Below are 18,264 nucleotides of genomic sequence, written 5' to 3'. Positions count from 1 at the left end.
GCACATGACTCCTTTGCGGAAGCTGGGAAAAAGCTTCCTCTCAACAGTGCCAGGCATTGTAGCCTGTGGCAACAATGCAACAAATCCATCTTATTCCCCAAAGCACAGGAGTCTGTCATAACAGCCTACTTGTCCTCAGGATGACTTCTAGTCCAGAGAAAGTATAGGGATCCAGGCCACAAATTAGGACAATAAAATCCTTGCATTGTTTCCTAGGAGGCCTTGGGCAGCAAGACAAATTGGACTAAAACCAGAATGAGAATTACTCTCTGTAATTTTACTTTTCCTGCACAGGTCAACAATATTGGGGCCTCCAAAAAGCTGTCCATTCTTTTAAGTAAGAACCCAAATGTGTTTTCCAGCCACCTCATACAGCAAACCAAACCCTAAGACTACACATAGATTTTTAAATAAGGCCTTTATTACCACACAAACTAGAGCAATGTGAGGTAGCCAGTTACCAGGTGGTGATTTGTAGGGTGGAAAAACTACCACATGTCGTGTGAGAACAAGAATTTCCATGAAGGGAGGCCTTCCACATCAGTTTCCAGCAGAACCCAGGCTGGGCCCTTCTGGCCAAAGCTGGTCAGATATATGCTGTAATCAGTCAAAAAAAGGAATGAATTCCCCTTAAAGGCTCAGACTGCTCAAGGAATTTCCTCCAAGCAATGGGAGAACACAGGTTATCTGCCTTGCCTTAGTATGCAAAGGTGACTAATGATTTAATTCCAGCAAAGGCTTCCAGCAGTTTAGAATGTACAAAGGAGCTCCTGCAAGACACACATGCCTGGAACTCATGGGAGTCTCACCCATCTGGAGGTCTAGAAGTATGAGGTTTAGGCAGATGGCTCCTTCACAAAGGCTCTCTATAGCCGTAACACTGAAGAAAGAGATGGCACATTCCCTGCAGGTGTAAGGCTTTTCTGAGGTGTGGAGTTACACAATGTTAGATCTTGGGCTAAAGAGTTTTCCACATTTGCTGCTTTCACGAGGTCTCTCCACAGTGTGAGATTTTCGGTGGAGAATGAGGCCAGAGTGTTGTGTAAAGGACTTCCCACATTTGCCACACTCATATGGCCTTTCTCCAGTGTGAACCACCTGGTGTTGAATGAGGCTAGACTTTTGGATAAAGGATTTTCCACACTGTCCACAGTCGTAAGGCCTTAATCCAGTGTGAATTTTCTGGTGTTCAACGAGGGTATAGCTTTGTCTAAAAAATTTCCCACATTCACTGCACTCAAAAGGCCTTTCTCCGGTGTGAGTTCTCTGGTGCCGAACAAGTTTAGATCTGAACATAAAAGCTTTCCCGCATTCCCCACATATGTAAGGTCTTTCTGCAGTGTGAACTTTGTGGTGTTTATTAAGGATAGTTCTTTGGCTAAAGGATTTTCCACACTGGTCACACTCAAAGGGCCTAACTCCACTGTGAATTAACTGGTGCTGAATGAGGCCACACTTTAAGCTAAATGATTTCCCACACTGGCCACACTCATAAGGCCTTGCTGTAGTGTGAATTCTCTGGTGTACAACAAGGCTGAAGCTTTGTCTGAATAATTTCCCACATTCGCCACACTCATATGGCTTTTCTCCTGTGTGAGTTCTCTGGTGCCGAACAAGAGTGGATTTGGACCCAAAGGCTTTTCCACATTCATCACACTCATAAGGCCTTTCTCCAGTGTGAATTCTGCAATGTTCAATAAGGTTAGAACTTTGGCTAAAAGATTTCCCACATTCACCACACTCATAAGGCCTTTCTCCAGTGTGAACTCTGTGATGTTTAATGAGGGTGGCTCTTTGGCTAAATGATTTCCCACACTGACCACACACATAAGGCCTTTCTCCAGTGTGGATCCTCCGATGGTCATTCAGATGAGAGGTTTGGCTAAAAGATTTCCCACATTCACTGCACTCATAAGGCTTTTCTCCAGGGTGGACTCTTTGGAGCTGAACAAGGGAGCACTCGCAGCAGCAGGCCTTCCCACATTTGCTAGATTCATAAAACCTTCTTCCAGTGCAGACTCTAGGGTGAACAAAAGTGTGTTTGTGCCTGGAATCTTTCCTGCATTCACCCCACTTGTAATGACTTATTCCAACATGAAAGGCCTCCTCACATTTGCTGATTTTGTTTGGCTTCTCATAGTTAGCAATGGCCTGTGGCTGAAGAAGGCCCAATGGGGCTAGGAAGTCCTTCCTAACCTCACTACTGGTGAAAGGCATTCCTGACTCACGGAATAGGCAGCACTGCACAAATGAGGCGTTGTCCATGTCCCTTTCCAAGGGTTTCTCTGCACTATGATGCTTCTGATCCTGGTGAAAGACCGCACATGCCCCAGTCAAGTATGATTTCTGCCCAGGCAAATCGGTCAGGTGCAAAATGTCAGTCAGGAATGGGACACACATGTCACAGGATTGAGTCTTCTGGATGGAGGGACTTGCCTCTGGAGTCCTGACCTGAGATACTCCTTTTACAGAAACACTTTGCTCAGGTGTCTCTTCATCCTCTATCCCATGCCAACAAACTGAAAGCAGAGAAATGTTGATGAAATGCATGTTGACTATGATGGGAGTGTATTAATCATTTAAAAAATGCTTTTCCGAATAACTCATGTTCCAATATCTTAAAAACTCTGTTGGCCTGAGCCCAGGAGTTCAAGACCAGCCTGGGCAACATGGTGAAACCCTGTCTCTACTAAAAATACAAAAAATTAGCTGGGCGTGTTAGCAGGCGCCTGTAATCCCAGTACTCAAGAGGCTGAGGCACAAGAATTGCTTGAACCCAGGAGGTGGAGGTTGCAGTGAGCCCAGATCATGCCATTGCACTCCAGCCTGGGAGACAAAGTGAAATTCTGTCTCAAAAACAAAACAAAACAGAATAAAAAATTTTGCTGGCTGGAAAGAGAATGGTGCTTCCAGAGTGAGCCAAATCTTAAGAGATAGCAAGGGGCTCAGGAGGGAGCATACCAAATACACAAAGTAATCAATCCAGAGCCCATACTCCCATTTTCTATGTGACTTGGATGCTTCAGGATCTAATATCCCTCTGCTCTAACCATCCCAAGGTCAGGAAGCAGGCAACTAAGCCTAGTGAGCGTCTTTGCCCCAAAGCAAACTACTCAAATTACCCAATCCTAAACCATTTATCATGTCTTGTGTTACCTGCAAAACCCCAATTAAGGCTGTGGCTTAATATTTTCCCTTCTCTCTTGCTTCTACCTTCTGACCACTAAGCACTTCCTCATGTGGCCCTGCATGGCATGGTGTTCACATGCTCTTGCTACTGCAGGGGATAAATTCCTATGTCATTGACATTAACTACTCTACCACCTCCATTAATTGAAATCCTGTGGGTACATTTTAAAACATGAAAGGGGAAGCACCTTCACATCTACATTAAGGAATGAATTCACAGTATTACTTTGAAGCAATATGGAGGACCTGAAAGCAGGATAAAAAAGGGGCTGTTTGGCAGAAGTGGGCCTCTAGAGATCACAAACTGGGGAGGCCTCACCAAACACAGGACATAAGGATGGGGTGCAGCACATAAGGAGAGTTGGGGTCTCCAATCTACTCTTTTGCCAAATCCTTTGGCAGGATCTTGTTGGCTGCTGACATGTGCATGCTGTGCTGAAGGCTGGTGTTACTCAGGCCCAATATAATGCAATTGGAACTGAATGGGAGATTCCAATTGCGATCATCTTGTGTTCAAGAACTATTTAATAGCATGTGCACAACTCACAACATATTGTGAGTGGGTCAGTGTTGGGAAGCATGCTGGGGGGCAGTGCAGAGAAACTGGTAACACCTGGAAGGCAGAAAGATGGGGGCAGCATGAGGCCAGATGTCCCAGATAAAGCAATAAGTCAGCAAAGTGTCAAAGAAGAGAAAGAAAAGGTAGAAATGAGGTGTGTCCAGTGGTATTAACACCAAAACTGGATGACACAGGGCAAGTTACTGGTAAGATTAGAAAACAGGCTGGATGTCATGCCCTCACCTACGTGCCACTGACTGAGGCCAGGCTTCCTCTGAAGCCATATTCCTATCTTCACCCTTTCCAAAACCAGGGCTTTCCTGGCACCTCTAGATGTGCCACTACTTGGGAGTTTAATGAGGCAAGTCCTAAGGGAAAGCTGGGACAGGTGAGTATCGTTGCCCAGAGCAAGTCAGCATCCTTGAGAAAACAAGAAAGAAAATTAATGTCACACAGATCCTTGAAGGAGGTTCTGGCAACAACAGCTCATGTTCCGTGTAAATACTGATGAGGAAAATTCTGCAAATTCCTAACATAGGCAGTCAAAGGAAATGTCACCTGGGAGGCAGAACTTGAGACACAAAGTGCCATGAATATGGACACAGCCACCCAAAGAGGAAGTGAAGAAGTAAACTGAGATGCGTAGGCTGACTCAAGACACCTAACACCCAGACCTATCCCTGCACACTTTGGGACAGCAAATGTCAGGGCTGACCGAGGAGTGCAACAATTTCATTCCTTATACCACAGCACATATGCCAAGACAGTGGGGAAGTCGGCAGAGCCCATAGTCCGGCAAAGGAAAAGGCAGAGCTGCCTCTGGGGAAAAAGAGGATAGACGAAGACCAGGACGTGAGAGTGGGTGTGAGGGCCTTACCCAGTGAGGTTAAAAGTGCAAAGTTCTCCAGCATCACATCGCGGTACAGGAGCCTCTGAGCCTCATCAAGGAGCCCCCATTCTTCCTGGGAGAAGTAAACGGCCACGTCTTCCAAGGTCACAGAGCCCTGCCATAATGGGGATAGATCTTTCCATGATCAGATTCTCTCCTAGGACCCCAAGTTCATGTCCCCCATGCATCCTTCCCCTGCTTACCCTCATCCCTAAGCCCCATCTCAGGAGACACCAAGCCCCGATTCCTGCCTTCTCCTCATGGTCCCATCATCACTGTGTCTTCCCACAGCACCAACAGGCAGGTGGACAAGGAAATGCCATTTAAACTCTGGGTCAAGCATATAGGGTTGGATTTTGTCTTGTCAGACAATTCTTCTGGGGTTTCCAAGATTATGCCTCTCATACACAAACAAATATGGGGTTAGCCATCATTCTTATATCCTCAATGCCATTGCCATGGGGTGTTCAGTTCACACTTTCTCTCCATATGCATATCACTTTTTGGAGCACACACTCTCAAACAATATCACTCCCATAGCTATTTCCACCCCATCACCCCACACCATAAGCATCTCTCTGGCATCCCCACGATACTTGGAATTAAACATCCAGAAAGTGCTTTGCACATTGAAACAGGGTACAGTGATACTCAGAGGCTGAATGGTCCCCAATGCCAAAGGCAGCCTTCAGAGCCCCATCCTGCTCTGAAGGCCTCCTTGCCTGACTCTGTCCCTTGCCACATCCTCAGTCACCCAGAAATACCTGAGGATCTGACACCCATGGCCCTCTTTCACTAGTGCTGCACTTGATGACCTCTCTTCAGTCACAGCCTTCCTTTCCCGTTAACCCTCATTCAAAGTCTGCCCCAGAGGACCCCTACCTCAGGCCCAGTGATTTTCCCAGATGACCACTTGTGCCCCTCAACTTCTACCTCCCTGAAATTCCTGACACCCCAAGGGTTACCACAAAACCCTGAGTAAGCACTATTCTGGTCTCAGTATCATTTTGTCTCAATTACTTCCAGGCATTGACCTCATGCCCACTCTTTTCCTAGAGCCTTGGCCACCTGCCAGATCATCCTTGCTCTCACACCTTACCATGGCCACCTCTCTCCCAAACCTGTCTTTGTGACTCCCACCATGACCAACCATGTACCCAAGCAGAAGATCTGGTAGTGACCCCCAACTTCCCTTTCCTGGGCTGCTTAATAGCATTACCAGAGTGATCAGGATTCCACCTCCTAATTGTGACCCAAGCTAAGCCCCTAGGCAAATAGTGGCCACCACCTTTTAAATGTGTCCATCCTGAATCCCTCCCCACAGTTCTAATCCTGTAGGATAAACTATCCACTTGATGTCTAAACCAACTGTTCTTTGCATGTTGAGATGATTTTTTTTTTTAATTTAAAAATAGGCCGGGCGCGGTGGCTCAAGCCTGTAATCCCAGCACTTTGGGAGGCCGAGGCGGGTGGATCACGAGGTCAAGAGATCGAGACCATCCTGGTCAACATGGTGAAACCCCGTCTCTACTAAAAATACAAAAAATTAGCTGGGCATGGTGGCGCGTGCCTGTAATCCCAGCTACTCAGGAGGCTGAGGCAGGAGAATTGCTTGAACCCAGGAGGCGGAGGTTGCGGTGAGCCGAGATCGCGCCATTGCACTCCAGCTTGGGTAACAGGAGCGAAACTCCGTCTCAAAAAAAAAAAAAAAAAAAAAAAAAAATTTAAAAATAAAGATATTCCAAAACAAAACTTCTGATTATCTCCAGAGATAACTGACTCAACTACCAACTTTACAATCTTGGCTAGTGGAGCTTCCCTATTTCCAGCTGTTAAACCCAAACACCTTGCCTTTGCCCCTGAACCCTGCTGTTCTCTCACCTTCAACATCTCAAAATCAAAACTTTCCTACTTAAAAAACTGATCTAGAATCCAACTACTACCTCCACAGCCACAACACAAGTCCAGTCACCAGTAACACTCACCTGGACTACTGCAGCAGGCTTCTCCACTATTTTCCTAACTCATTGCTCACACTCAGCCTGTGTTCTCTCAGCCTGGCCACACACAGGGAACCTGAGACCTGGGTCACATCACATACCTCCTCTGCCCACAAGCTCTCATTGCTCATCACACACTCCAGAAAAAACAGCCAACATCTGAGAACCATTTATGGTCTGATTCCTGCAGCCCAGCTTTCAGTTTCCATGAGAAAGAAAAAAGCTGTAGTTCCCTAAACCAGCTCAGCCTGACCTTAAAGCACTTGCTCATCTGGTATCTAAGCCTGAGACAACTTTCCACACTCCTATTACTGGTTTCCAGCAATAGGAGCCGTTCTATACCGGCCTCCAGCCTGGATGTATGACCCTGGGATTGATGTTTGTTCAGGTTCCTTAGAACCAAGGACCAAAAGAGTGCCAAGAGAAGAGTCCCAGAACACAATCTCAGAGACAAAAACAGGTCAGCACCAGTGAGGGCCCGAAATACTCTTCACTCACCTGTGTGAAGCCTGTAAATTTAGCTTCTGCAGTCATGGGTACCTGCGGGAAGAGGAAGGCTGTGAGAGGCAGGTAACTATGCTGAAAGCTCCATGGGCTCATGCCTCCTTGTTTCCCTGAGCAGCCCTGGAGCCAGATGACTTGGTGATGACAAAATTATCATTGCTACTCAGCTCCGCGGTCCTCAGTGTGATTCTTACCTGCTCTGGGACCTTGCACAAGGACTCAACCTCCCGGTGTTATCCCCCTTCCAGGCTGTTCTAACTCTGAGTAGCTTTAGGAAATTTCTGAAGTCTAACTCAGACCATGCGCCTTTCTGTTCACAACCACCTATGGCTTCCAGCCTCTTGAGAAGAGCAAGCCTCACTTTACCATTCCAGCGTGAACGCTCCTGGCTCAGCTGTCCCAACAACATTCACAGAAACCGGTCCCTCCACCTGCCACACCCTCCACAAACCACGACACCAGGCCTGTAAATGGGAGTCCGGGGTCCTGGCATCTGGGGCCGGGCTGCAGGGACGCGAGCAGGTGCCCCTCACGCGGGGCGTTCGATTTCGGGCGGGAGGGCAGGTGAGGCTCGCGGGGACGCAGCACTCACCGGAGTCAGAGCCCTCAGCACGGACGCCGCCATCGGATTATGGGCAGAGCGGGGCCGGGAGTGGCGGGCGACCCGGGGCGGGAACCCAGGCACAGCTGCCACCAGGGCCGGCGACCCACGGACTGCCGCGCAGCTGGGCGATCCTTGCTCTGCGCCGCACGCAGCGTTCCTAACTCAGGCGTGGGCCAAAATAGAGAACAACCAAAACGAGCACCTCCGAATGGCGCCGGAAGTCCCGCCTTACTGTGTGCAACAACCACCGACACGCCCGGTCCTGAACGTTGATTGGCTCCTCCTCTTTGCAGCTTGGCGCTCGGCGTTGTGGGTAATGTAGTTCTCGGAAGCCCAGGTGTGGGAAGTAGAAAAGTTATCTTCAAGTTTCCATTCTTGTTAAAGAATAATCATAAGTGTTAGAAATAATAGTTTGTTTTAAACACTTTATTCAAAGCCTTCTTGCTTTTTGCTAGTAGCTCTTTGTTAAGCCCTATCCTAAATGGCTGTTAGATATGTTTATAGGCACCTGGTATATTCTATGTCCTTGTACTTTAACCACGATATCTGTGCTGGACGTGCTAATAAGCATGTCCCAGCTTGCAGCCTATGCCCCTTCCTTTACTTGGACTTGCTTTTTCTTCACCATTGCTTTTACCTGTTTAGAAAAGTTTTAAGTTTTAGCCAATTGGGTTTTAGTTTAGATTGCGAGGCCTGGCTCTAACCAGCGGAGATTAGATACAGCAGTAAGGACAATCCCAGATGCTTAAGGGATAAATATGTCTGCTTTTTCTTTGTTTGTTGTACTCTCCTGGCAAGATTGCTGGTGAGGGTACCCTTTCTGCAGGAAGTCCTTGCTGAGATCTTTTGTCCCAGTGCTGACTTTTCTTTGTGGCACTGAAAATTTACATACAACACCAGGGCTCCAGTGCCCTCCCTGACACAAGATCCAAGCGGCCTCTGGGAGGGTGCTAGGAAAAGGCACAACACCATCAACAGGCAGACAGGGTCTTGCCACACCTTAAAAAGGCCACTGGCCGATTTCCAAGGTCCCATACCAGACTGAGCACGTGGCTAGAGACGTTGATTCAGGTTCAGGAAGCTAAGGCTCCGATCCACTCTGAAGTGTCACTCCACAGGCCAGGTGGACACCATGGCCGCCCTGCCCCCTGGGAGGGAAGGAGCCTCATCCTCCTCATGTGCAGGGCCAAGGCATTTGAGGCCATTTTGAGGACCTCAACAGTTCCGTAGGTGACAGAAGCTACCCACAGATCAGGGTCAGTCTCAGGGCCGCTGGTCCGAGAGGCCACTTGGGGGCTATGCCCTCTGGCCACCCCTCCCCTGAGCCCTTTGATGGTTCCCAGGTGCAGGAGGCTGGGCCGAGAAGTTCCTGGGGCAGAGTTCCTGGGTGGCTTCACCCAGGCGATGCCTCCTCCAGGAGGACACTTCACCCTGGGTGAGCTGGGAAAAGGGCGTTTCCTTGACTAGCAGGCTGCACGAAACACAGAGAATCGAGTGACACCATGAATGAGCACAAAGGGACTGAATGCTGGAAAACATGAGGACAAAATCATAGAGATGTCCACCAGCCACTGACCCGGAATAACAAATAAAGTCATCCAAATGTGCAAAAGAGAGGAGAGTGAGTAAAAGGAAAGAAAGGTGCTCACAAAGATCAAAATGGTGCATGTGGCTCTGGCCTCTTGAGAAGCTCTGGAGGAGAGTCTGTTGCTGTGAATGTGTTGAACTCGCTGCTTGTGTCTGTGCAGGAAAAGGACCATGGAACCACTGGCCCAGACCATGAGGCCCAAACTCATAAAGTCAATTGCAGAGAATGTGAATACGACTAGAAACTTTATACAGGTATTGATCGACTTACGACCATTCGACTTTACGACCACAATCGCTAGCCACGACTGCTCTGCGTCTCGCAGCGCAAACGTTGCCCAGCTGGGCGTACGACCGTGCGGACCAGCTTACGGCAGCACTACCATCTCCGCGTGCACCACTTCAACTGTTATCCCAGACTCGGTACAGCAATTTGTGTTTTGTGTCTTGGATATTTTTCATCAAACCCCTCCCAATAAACTTCTTATACATTTCAAAGCAATGGACCCAAACATCGAACAATTTGCAAGGATTGAACGGATGGCGCACGATGTGTTTCGTCCGTATCGTGAAATTTATGTAGAAAAAAAGAAACATACAATTCAGACAAAGCTCACCATGTTTATGAAAAAACCAACTCCGGTAACCCCAACTGCTGCCTCAGATGACGACATCAACAATCTGCAGCCAAGCACCAGCGGCCAATAAAATGTTTCATACCTGTTTATATATTTTGATATGTTTTGCAATTGGGAAAATGTTTCCTATGGTATTTTTTACACCCGTATTTTGTATTTTTGTATGCACCTGTATTTTGTAATTTTGTATGTTTTGCAAATATTAAACAAGTTGTACTGGTAATGCAGTGTTTTACTTAAACCTGACGAATGTAAAAATAAGAAACAAAATGGTGTAGAGATGATACAAATGGCATAAAATGAACAAAGAAAATTATGATATATAACAATAATGAGGGCCGGGCGAGGTGGCTCAAGCCTGTAATCCCAGCACTTTGGGAGGCTGAGGCGGGTGGATCACGAGGTCAAGAGATCGAGACCATCCTGGTCAACATAGTGAAACCCCGTCTCTACTAAAAATACAAAAAATCAGCTGGGCATGGTGGTGCATGCCTGTAATCCCAGCTACTCAGGAGGCTGAGGCAGGAGAATTGCCTGAACCCAGGAGACGGAGGTTGCGGTGAGCCGAGATCGCACCATTGCACTCCAGCCTGGGCAACAAGAGCGAAACTCCGTCTCAAAAAAATAAATAAATAAATAAATAAATAACAATAATGAAAGAAAATTATGATAAAATATGACTTAAAGATTTTTATAACATCATTTCACAGTACTGTACATATAGCCTACTCAACTTATGACCAAATCATGTTACGACCGGTCTATCGGAACCAATCGTGGTCGTAAGTCGAGCACTAGCTGTAGATCTAGCTGGTTTGAGTGAAGAACAGTATACATAATTTATTTTCACACTTACATTTTTGCTGTTTAATGGACTAATCATTCCCATAAGAACAAAGATATTTGCCAACACCTGCAGGATCCAGCAGAGAAAACAGCAGAAGCCAATGCACTTTGGAGATCTCATTGTGAGCTCCAACCACCTAGAGAAACTGGGACAAAGCTTTATGGTCTGGAAGCCACTGAGAAGACAGGTGGTGCTAAGGGAAACCCCTCTGGCCACTCTGTGAAAATAGAAGAGAATTTTGCATACAGCGTCATCTAGGAAAAAGTTCAATCCAAGAGCTACTATTGTATGAGGGATCCCTTTAGAGAAAAGCACAGAAAAATTGGCAAAGGCCAGTTGATTGATAATAAGATCCATGGGTCTAATCTTGTGTCCAGTAAGCAAAGTGAAGTTAAAAAGACAAAGAAGGAAGGAGTTTCCAAGGATTCCCCCTACCATCTGAGTGAGAATGGTAAACCCCATTTGCAGATTGGTGGGAGCCATCATGTTATTCTCTATCAGACATTGATTTTAATTGGTGCCAGAACAATGAAGAGTTCAACAAATGAAAAGAAATATGTTGGGCAAGCATGATGGTTCATTCCTGTAATCCTAGCACTTTGGGAGGCTGAGGCAGGAGGATTGCTTGAGGCCAGGATTTCAAGACCAGCTTGGGCAATATAGCAGGACCCCATATCTAAAAAAAAACAAATAGCTAGGTATAGTGACATTGAGGCCAATGAGATATGATCACAACACTGCACTCCAGCCTGGGTAAGAAAGCAAGACCCTGTCTCTTTTTTAAAAACAGAAAGGAAAAAAAAGAAATAAATTATCATACCATGCCCAATAAACTCCAGTACTAACCTAACATGTATTTTCCTAATTCAAGTGGGCCCTAAGCATGTGTGCTTATGGATACCAAAGCTACTCTTGAAATTTCTATGTGGAAACAGTTTAAATGTCTGTCTACAAAAACCAAGTGAATGCTTTATGGTCCATCTGCACAACATAACTTTCTGCGCCTGTAATTTGAATGAGGAGGCTGTCTATACTCTGAACTAGTTACCAAATGGATGCTTTCGGAAATGAAAAGCTAGGTAAAGAACCGTGTAGAATATGCTAAGATTGTTGCATGTATGTGAAGGAATAAAAATATAGGCTCAGAATATATAGAGGATGGGGCAGAACTTAAGCTAGACTTTTAGGAAAAAATTATGTTATAATGTTTTATAAAATAAATATTTCACGTAATTATTAAACAGTATTAAGCCAAATTAAATGTTTTAAAAACATAACATTTAAAGGTTAAAAAATGATTGGATGTCCAGTTGGTGGCTCTAAGAAAATGAATTATTTCAAGTAAATGGAAAATACAAAGTTTTGACTGCATATTCCTAGAAGGATATCTTAAGGCAAAACTAGCTGCAAAGAAATCTTAAACTTGTCTGTATATTTTACTACAATTATTGATATGGTATTTTTGAAGTAAATATAGTAATGTAAATGGAAATAATGCTTTCTATGAAAGAAAAAGTAAATGTAAATATGAAACTAAAGGCTGGGAACAGTGGCTTATGCCTGTAATCCCAGCACTTTGGGAGACCAAGACGGGCAGATCACTTGAGGTCAGTAGTTTGAGACCAGCCTGGCCAACAAGGTGAAACCCTGATTCTACTAAAAATACAAAAATTAGCCAGATACAGTGGTACACACCTGTTGTCCCAGCTACCTGGGAGGCTAGGGTGGGAGAATCACTTGGACCTGGGAGGTAGAAGTTGAAGTGAACTGAGATCATGCCACTGCACTCCAGACTGGGTCACAAAGTAAGACTCCATCTATATAATTAAAGATTTTGAATAAAACTCTACAACCTCCATTTGTTAGAAATAATCAGTATTAACTTATATAATATTTAATTCTAAATATACATCTATTTCTTCTCTCTTTACAGTGGAAAAAAATCTAGAAATTATGAATAATCATAAAACAGTGCCTAATTCTATCACCCAGTTTTTTGACTCTTAATATACTTTCTCAATATAAGAAAGTGGATGGGGAGAGAAAATAAAACAACTTTATTTCAGAATTCCATACACGGGGCAGGAACTTTCCACAATTCTCTTGAAACCTCTAGTCAAATAAAGGAATCAGGGAAACTGTCATAATGCTGAATGCAATTTAAGTGATCATGGGATCACAGGATTCCACCTGCAGGAGCTACTATTGCACAATATTGTTACAATAAATAACTCCAAAAGATAAACCAAAATGTATATGGCAGAAGTGATAGATAAAAATAACTGCTAAGGTTAATGCTGGGAGGTGTTTGGGAAACTACTCATTATTCTAAAAACTGATAAATGGAAAGTATCAACCAGTTCTCCTACCTATATCTCTACAGACTGTTTCACATTGAGAAATTTCTGTTCAGTCACACAAAACTGGCCTTGCTGTGATGAGACCTGTGGATGTCACATAAAAACATTTTATACCATGGGTAATGATAGAGATGCAAAATAAAATTTAAAAATAAATTCAGTGAAATTTAGAGAGACTTCCTCATGAGAACAATTCCTTCTTCCAGTTTCAATGATGTTTCAGTATTGAATGATGAAGTATGTGGATGTTTTCAAATAGGGAAGGAAAAAAACCACCACGCAGGAGAGCACCTTATTGAGTCACCTTCTTCCTAGCATGGTGATAACACTCTAGAAACACATAAAATGTCAGTAGGATCAATAATATAATTTAGTCACAAATCAATATAGCCAGTTTCCCCTTTATATAGGCAATCATCTGCTTAAATGTGTAAGTGAACATACATTAAAGACAATGAAATTTTGGAAAATGACATTAAAATTAAATAATAATAAAACACATTGAATGAAAACTAAAGATGACATTTACATCATAGGATTCATTTTAAATAATAGCAAAGAAACTTGCTCTATATGGAAATGTTTAAAATGTTACTAATTTAATGCACACTAATAAGTAGTTATTGAATAAGATCCAATGGAAATATTAACACATCCAAAATTCTTTTACTAATATCAAAAGTATACAAGATTTCTAGAAGATTGTTTTAAAATGAGTAATCAAAATAATTGCCCTTACTATGTAAAGGGTATAATAATTACTACAATTTCTAACTGAAAAACAAAACATAGGGCGGGTGCAATGACTCATGCCTGTAATCCCAGCATTTTGGGAGGCTGAGATCATAAGGTCAAGAGATCGAGACCATGAGGTCCAGAGATCGAGACCATCCTGGCCAACATGGTAAAACCCTGTCTCTACTAAAAATGCAAAAATTAGCTGGGCATGGTGGCACACACCCATAATGCCAGCTACTCAGGAGGCTGAGGCAGGAGAATTGCTTGAACCCAGGCAGTGGAGGTTGCCGTGAGCCAAGATCCCACCATTGCACTCCAGCCTGGAGATGGAGCGAGACTCTGTCTCAAAAAAAACCCAACAACACATGGACACAGGGAGGGGAACATCACACATTGGGGTCTTTTGGGTAGTGGGGGGCTAGGGGAGGGATAACGGGTGGGGAGATTGGGGAGGGATAACATTAAGAGAAATACCTGGGGGCCGGGCGCGGTGGCTCAAGCCTGTAATCCCAGCACTTTGGGAGGCCGAGGCGGGTGGATCACGAGGTCAAGAGATCGAGACCATCCTGGTCAACATGGTGAAACCCCGTCTCTACTAAAAATACAAAAAATTAGCTGGGCATGGTGGTGCGTGCCTGTAATCCCAGCTACTCAGGAGGCTGAGGCAGGAGAATTGCCTGAACCCAGGAGGCGGAGGTTGCGGTGAGCCGAGATCGCGCCATTGCACTCCAGCCTGCGTAACAAGAGCGAAACTGCGTCTCAAAAAAAAAAAAAAAAAGAGAAATACCTAATGTAGGCAACAGGGGATGGGGTGGGGATGGAGGCAGCCACCACTATGGCATGTGTATACCTATGTAACAATACTGCAAGATCTGTACATGTACCCCAGAACTTAAAGTAAAATTTTAAAAAACAAGACAAAAAAACCCAAAAACATAATAAACTTGTATCTCTACCCTTGTCATGCCAGCTACTTGAGTACCTCAGGTAGGAAGGTTGCTGGAGCACAGGAGTTAGAAGCTACAATGGCCATGGTACTACATGTGAAGAGCCAGTGAAATAGCAAGACCTTGTCACTATTTTAAAAATATGTACACTTTATTAAAAAAAAGCCAGACACTGCGGCTCATGCATGTAATCTCAGCTCCTCTTAGAGGCTAAGGTGGGATGATCCCTTGAACTCAATTAGAGTCCAGATTGGTTTGGGCAACATATAGAGACTCCATGTCTAAAAAAATTTTTTTAATTGCACCTGTCCTGTGTCCTATCTTGTGGCCACATCTGACTTAACGTAAAAAGAAATACAAAATATCTGCAAGTTCCATGGTTTTTTGGAAACTATTTAGAATGCTAAATATATACAGTTTTATGTATCTTTTCCAATTTTGTTTTCCAGAAAAAAAATGCAATTTAAATGTTGAGTAAATTAAGCCCTTTATAAAAATTTTACAACCATATTTCCATAATTGAAATAAAGAGAACTATTTGAATGTAAGTTTGAGGGAGACACATCATTTTTGCTCAAACTACTAGACCAGTGATGAGAGAACCTTGTGGTAGGTAGTGGGAAAATGTGAATATCTTACTAGCCATGATCATGCATATCCCATAGACACTGATTACTATATTTCACAAGAGAAAGCCAAAGATTAATGTACTCAGCAATAAACCAAGCAGATGTGAGTTAAGAGAGAACTAAGTGAATGAATACATGCTGGCCTGGAGGGATCCTCACCAAGCAGTATTACCTCTCTAGGTGTTAGAGTGAATATCTGTGTTACATTTCTACAGACATTGGTTTCTTAAGAATTTTATATTGAAATTTATAGTCTTTAAATTCAAATTTAACATTGTATAATTTGTAAGATACCACTTCATACTAAAAAGAAATTTAAGGCATAACTAATAGAAGAAAAAATAAGTCATAAAATTAGGACAGTGAAGGGGAAAGAGAAAGACTCATAAATGTTTTGGAATAAATATTCTGAACTGAATTTAAATCTAAAAGACATAGGCACATGGTATGTGAAATAAAGCTTTCTTAAGTAATTCACTTTTAGAGCCTGTAAATGTATGAATTGAGCGTATTATTGAGCATATTCTTATTTTATTATCTTAATTCAAAAATAAAGGTTCATGATATTTCCCTTATCACAGGATTTTGTGGAGATACAGGGAGGATTTAAATTAAGTGACTCCTGCTCTCAGAGAGAGGGAGGTAAACCTGCTAGTTAAAATAATTCTCCAGTCAACATTTTATTTTATTGTTTTTGTTCTTTTTAGTTTGGTAAAAACACATCTTGGAAGGCAGAAAGAGTAAATAGAAGAAGTAGAATAGCAAGGCATTTTTAATATCTGGCTACATGCCTGGGTAATATTACTACCTTTAGACTACTGTAGTCTCTCATAATTCCTTTTATTCTCCTCTAAGCCTCACACTTAATAGCCACACTGTCTTTTAAATGTGCATTTATTTTCCTTAAATGAGGAATAAGATTAGTCTTTCAGTGCTCTATACTATATTGGAGATAATAAATGTTAACTGTCTTTTACTGATGACAGAAACTTTTGAGCTGTCTCATTTCAGATGCTATTTAGCACAACATGCTCACAATAAAATACAGCAAAGCCAAATGTGCATGTCAGCAACTGTCACTCAGATGCCAGGCAGCTAACTACTCAGAGCTGGGAGCTTAACATCCTTGTCTAAGTGCTAGGCACATGTCTGCAATGTGAAGTCTTTAGAGTGAATGCTGTGAAGTTCAGCATTTTTTTTTTTTTTATCATTAACAGTGGAAGATTTCCAAAGTCCTCACCATGAGGAAAGAAATGTCAGGCACCCCTAAAGCAGGTGGACACAAGGGTTGGTGTAGATTAGATGTTCTCAAAAAGTGTCATTTCTCACTATATAACAAAATATGTTTGTGTTCAATCACAGAAAACATATACAATATGTATGTATGTTTGTGGGTTTTTTACTGGATTTTCTGTGATATAATTCTCCTGTAAATCTGATACTTAGCTGAAAAAAATAGACACCTACAAAATCACATTTGCAATCAGGTCAGTGGGTGCTGGAGCAACATCTGTGCAGATGTGCAAAGAAGACATCTGACCCTGAGATAAAGGTTTGAGACTCCATGATCTCAGCTCCTTGCTGGGAAGTAATTATCATTTCACCTGTAACTTCAGTGACATTATGTGCACAGGGAGTTGAGAACACATTTGAAAAATATTTGTGTATTATACACATTACTGAAGGTAATTAATTTCAATTATAAAGTTTTCTGTAAATAACTGCAGAAACAGCTGAAGAACCACTTTCCTGTGAAACATTTTTTTTAAATCTTGAGAAACTCTGAGCAGAGCAGAAAACATTGAGATCTAATAAGTGAAGAGATAAAAACTGAGCACCTCATTATCCATGATTATTAATCATTTTAAAGTCTGACTCAAAATATGATTCTTTCATATACTTGAGTTCATTGAGGATGCTGAAATTGAAAAGAGATTAGTAAATAAATAGAGACAGAAAGAATAGTTGGGTGGTTCAAATGAACAGAAATCTATGATGTCATGCTCATTAAGTGTTTTCCAAGACATGTATTGAAGTTCCAGTGTTGGTTGGGCCCTTTGGTAGCTATGCTGTACCATCAGTGCACAAAACATAGAACCTAACTTCTAGTAGAGGGAAATGTACAGCATTACATAAAAATAAGTTATAATTTGTTAGCCTATGAAAAAGAAAAAAGAGCAGACATGACAATGAAAAGTTGAGGCAGTAAGGAAGGATTGCAACACTAAGATATCCATAATAGAGATGATAGGGAAGTTGATACCTAAGCAAATACTTTAAAGAGATAAAGGGGCAGGATTGATTATTTAAAATCTTTAAATGTTGACATTTTTCTTGCATTATTGCAATTGATAGGATTACAATTACATGACACTAATGTATAGTAGTGGAAAGAATGCAAATTCCTTTTGCGTCTCCTTACAAGAAAAATATTTTAATATTGGACTGGTGGTTATGATGCTGATATGGGTTTATGTAGATCCTATTTGCTTTCAGACAGTCTCTTATTTTTCTAGCTGTTTTCTTAATGATGAGATCACATAATATTAAATTACTTTTAAGCTGCAATTGACATTTTATGTGACATTTCTTTTTCAGCTAAAGTACTGAAATGCATGGATTGGATTGATATTTCTAAGTTTTTGTTTTTATGCGGTCTTTTTTTTTTTTTTTTTTTTTTTTTTTGCCTGGCGCTTTGGCTCTAGTCTGTAATCCGAGCAGTTAGGGAGGCCGAGGCGGGCACACCAACCCCCCCCCCCTGAGGCGCTTTTCC

General features: G+C 42.8%; 1 protein-coding gene across 3 annotated transcripts; it reads right to left on the bottom strand.

Moving 5' to 3' along the window:
* Positions 1-399: 399 nt before the first annotated feature.
* On the bottom strand, positions 400-8,124 carry ZNF416 (zinc finger protein 416). Of its 3 annotated transcripts, XM_032263080.1 has the most exons (4): positions 7,734-8,124; positions 7,136-7,177; positions 4,626-4,752; positions 400-2,519 (listed from the first exon to the last, which is right to left on the bottom strand). In XM_032263080.1, exons 1-4 carry the CDS (start codon positions 7,764-7,766, stop codon positions 937-939), a joined length of 1,785 nt encoding a protein of 594 aa, XP_032118971.1. In that variant the 5' UTR covers positions 7,767-8,124; the 3' UTR covers positions 400-936. The 3 variants fall into 3 exon arrangements, with proteins under 3 accessions (XP_032118971.1, XP_032118972.1, XP_032118969.1); XM_032263081.1 differs by lacking the exon at positions 4,626-4,752 and having other exon boundaries at positions 7,734-8,120; XM_032263078.1 differs by lacking the exon at positions 7,734-8,124 and having other exon boundaries at positions 7,136-7,715.
* Between the last annotated feature and the right edge of the window lie 10,140 nt (positions 8,125-18,264).

The sequence above is a fragment of the Sapajus apella genome, unplaced genomic scaffold, assembly GCF_009761245.1.
Source record: "Sapajus apella isolate SASKATOON/1434 unplaced genomic scaffold, GSC_monkey_1.0 scaffold135, whole genome shotgun sequence".
NCBI lineage: Eukaryota > Metazoa > Chordata > Mammalia > Primates > Cebidae > Sapajus > Sapajus apella.
This window is presented reverse-complemented; position numbering and strand designations above follow the sequence as displayed.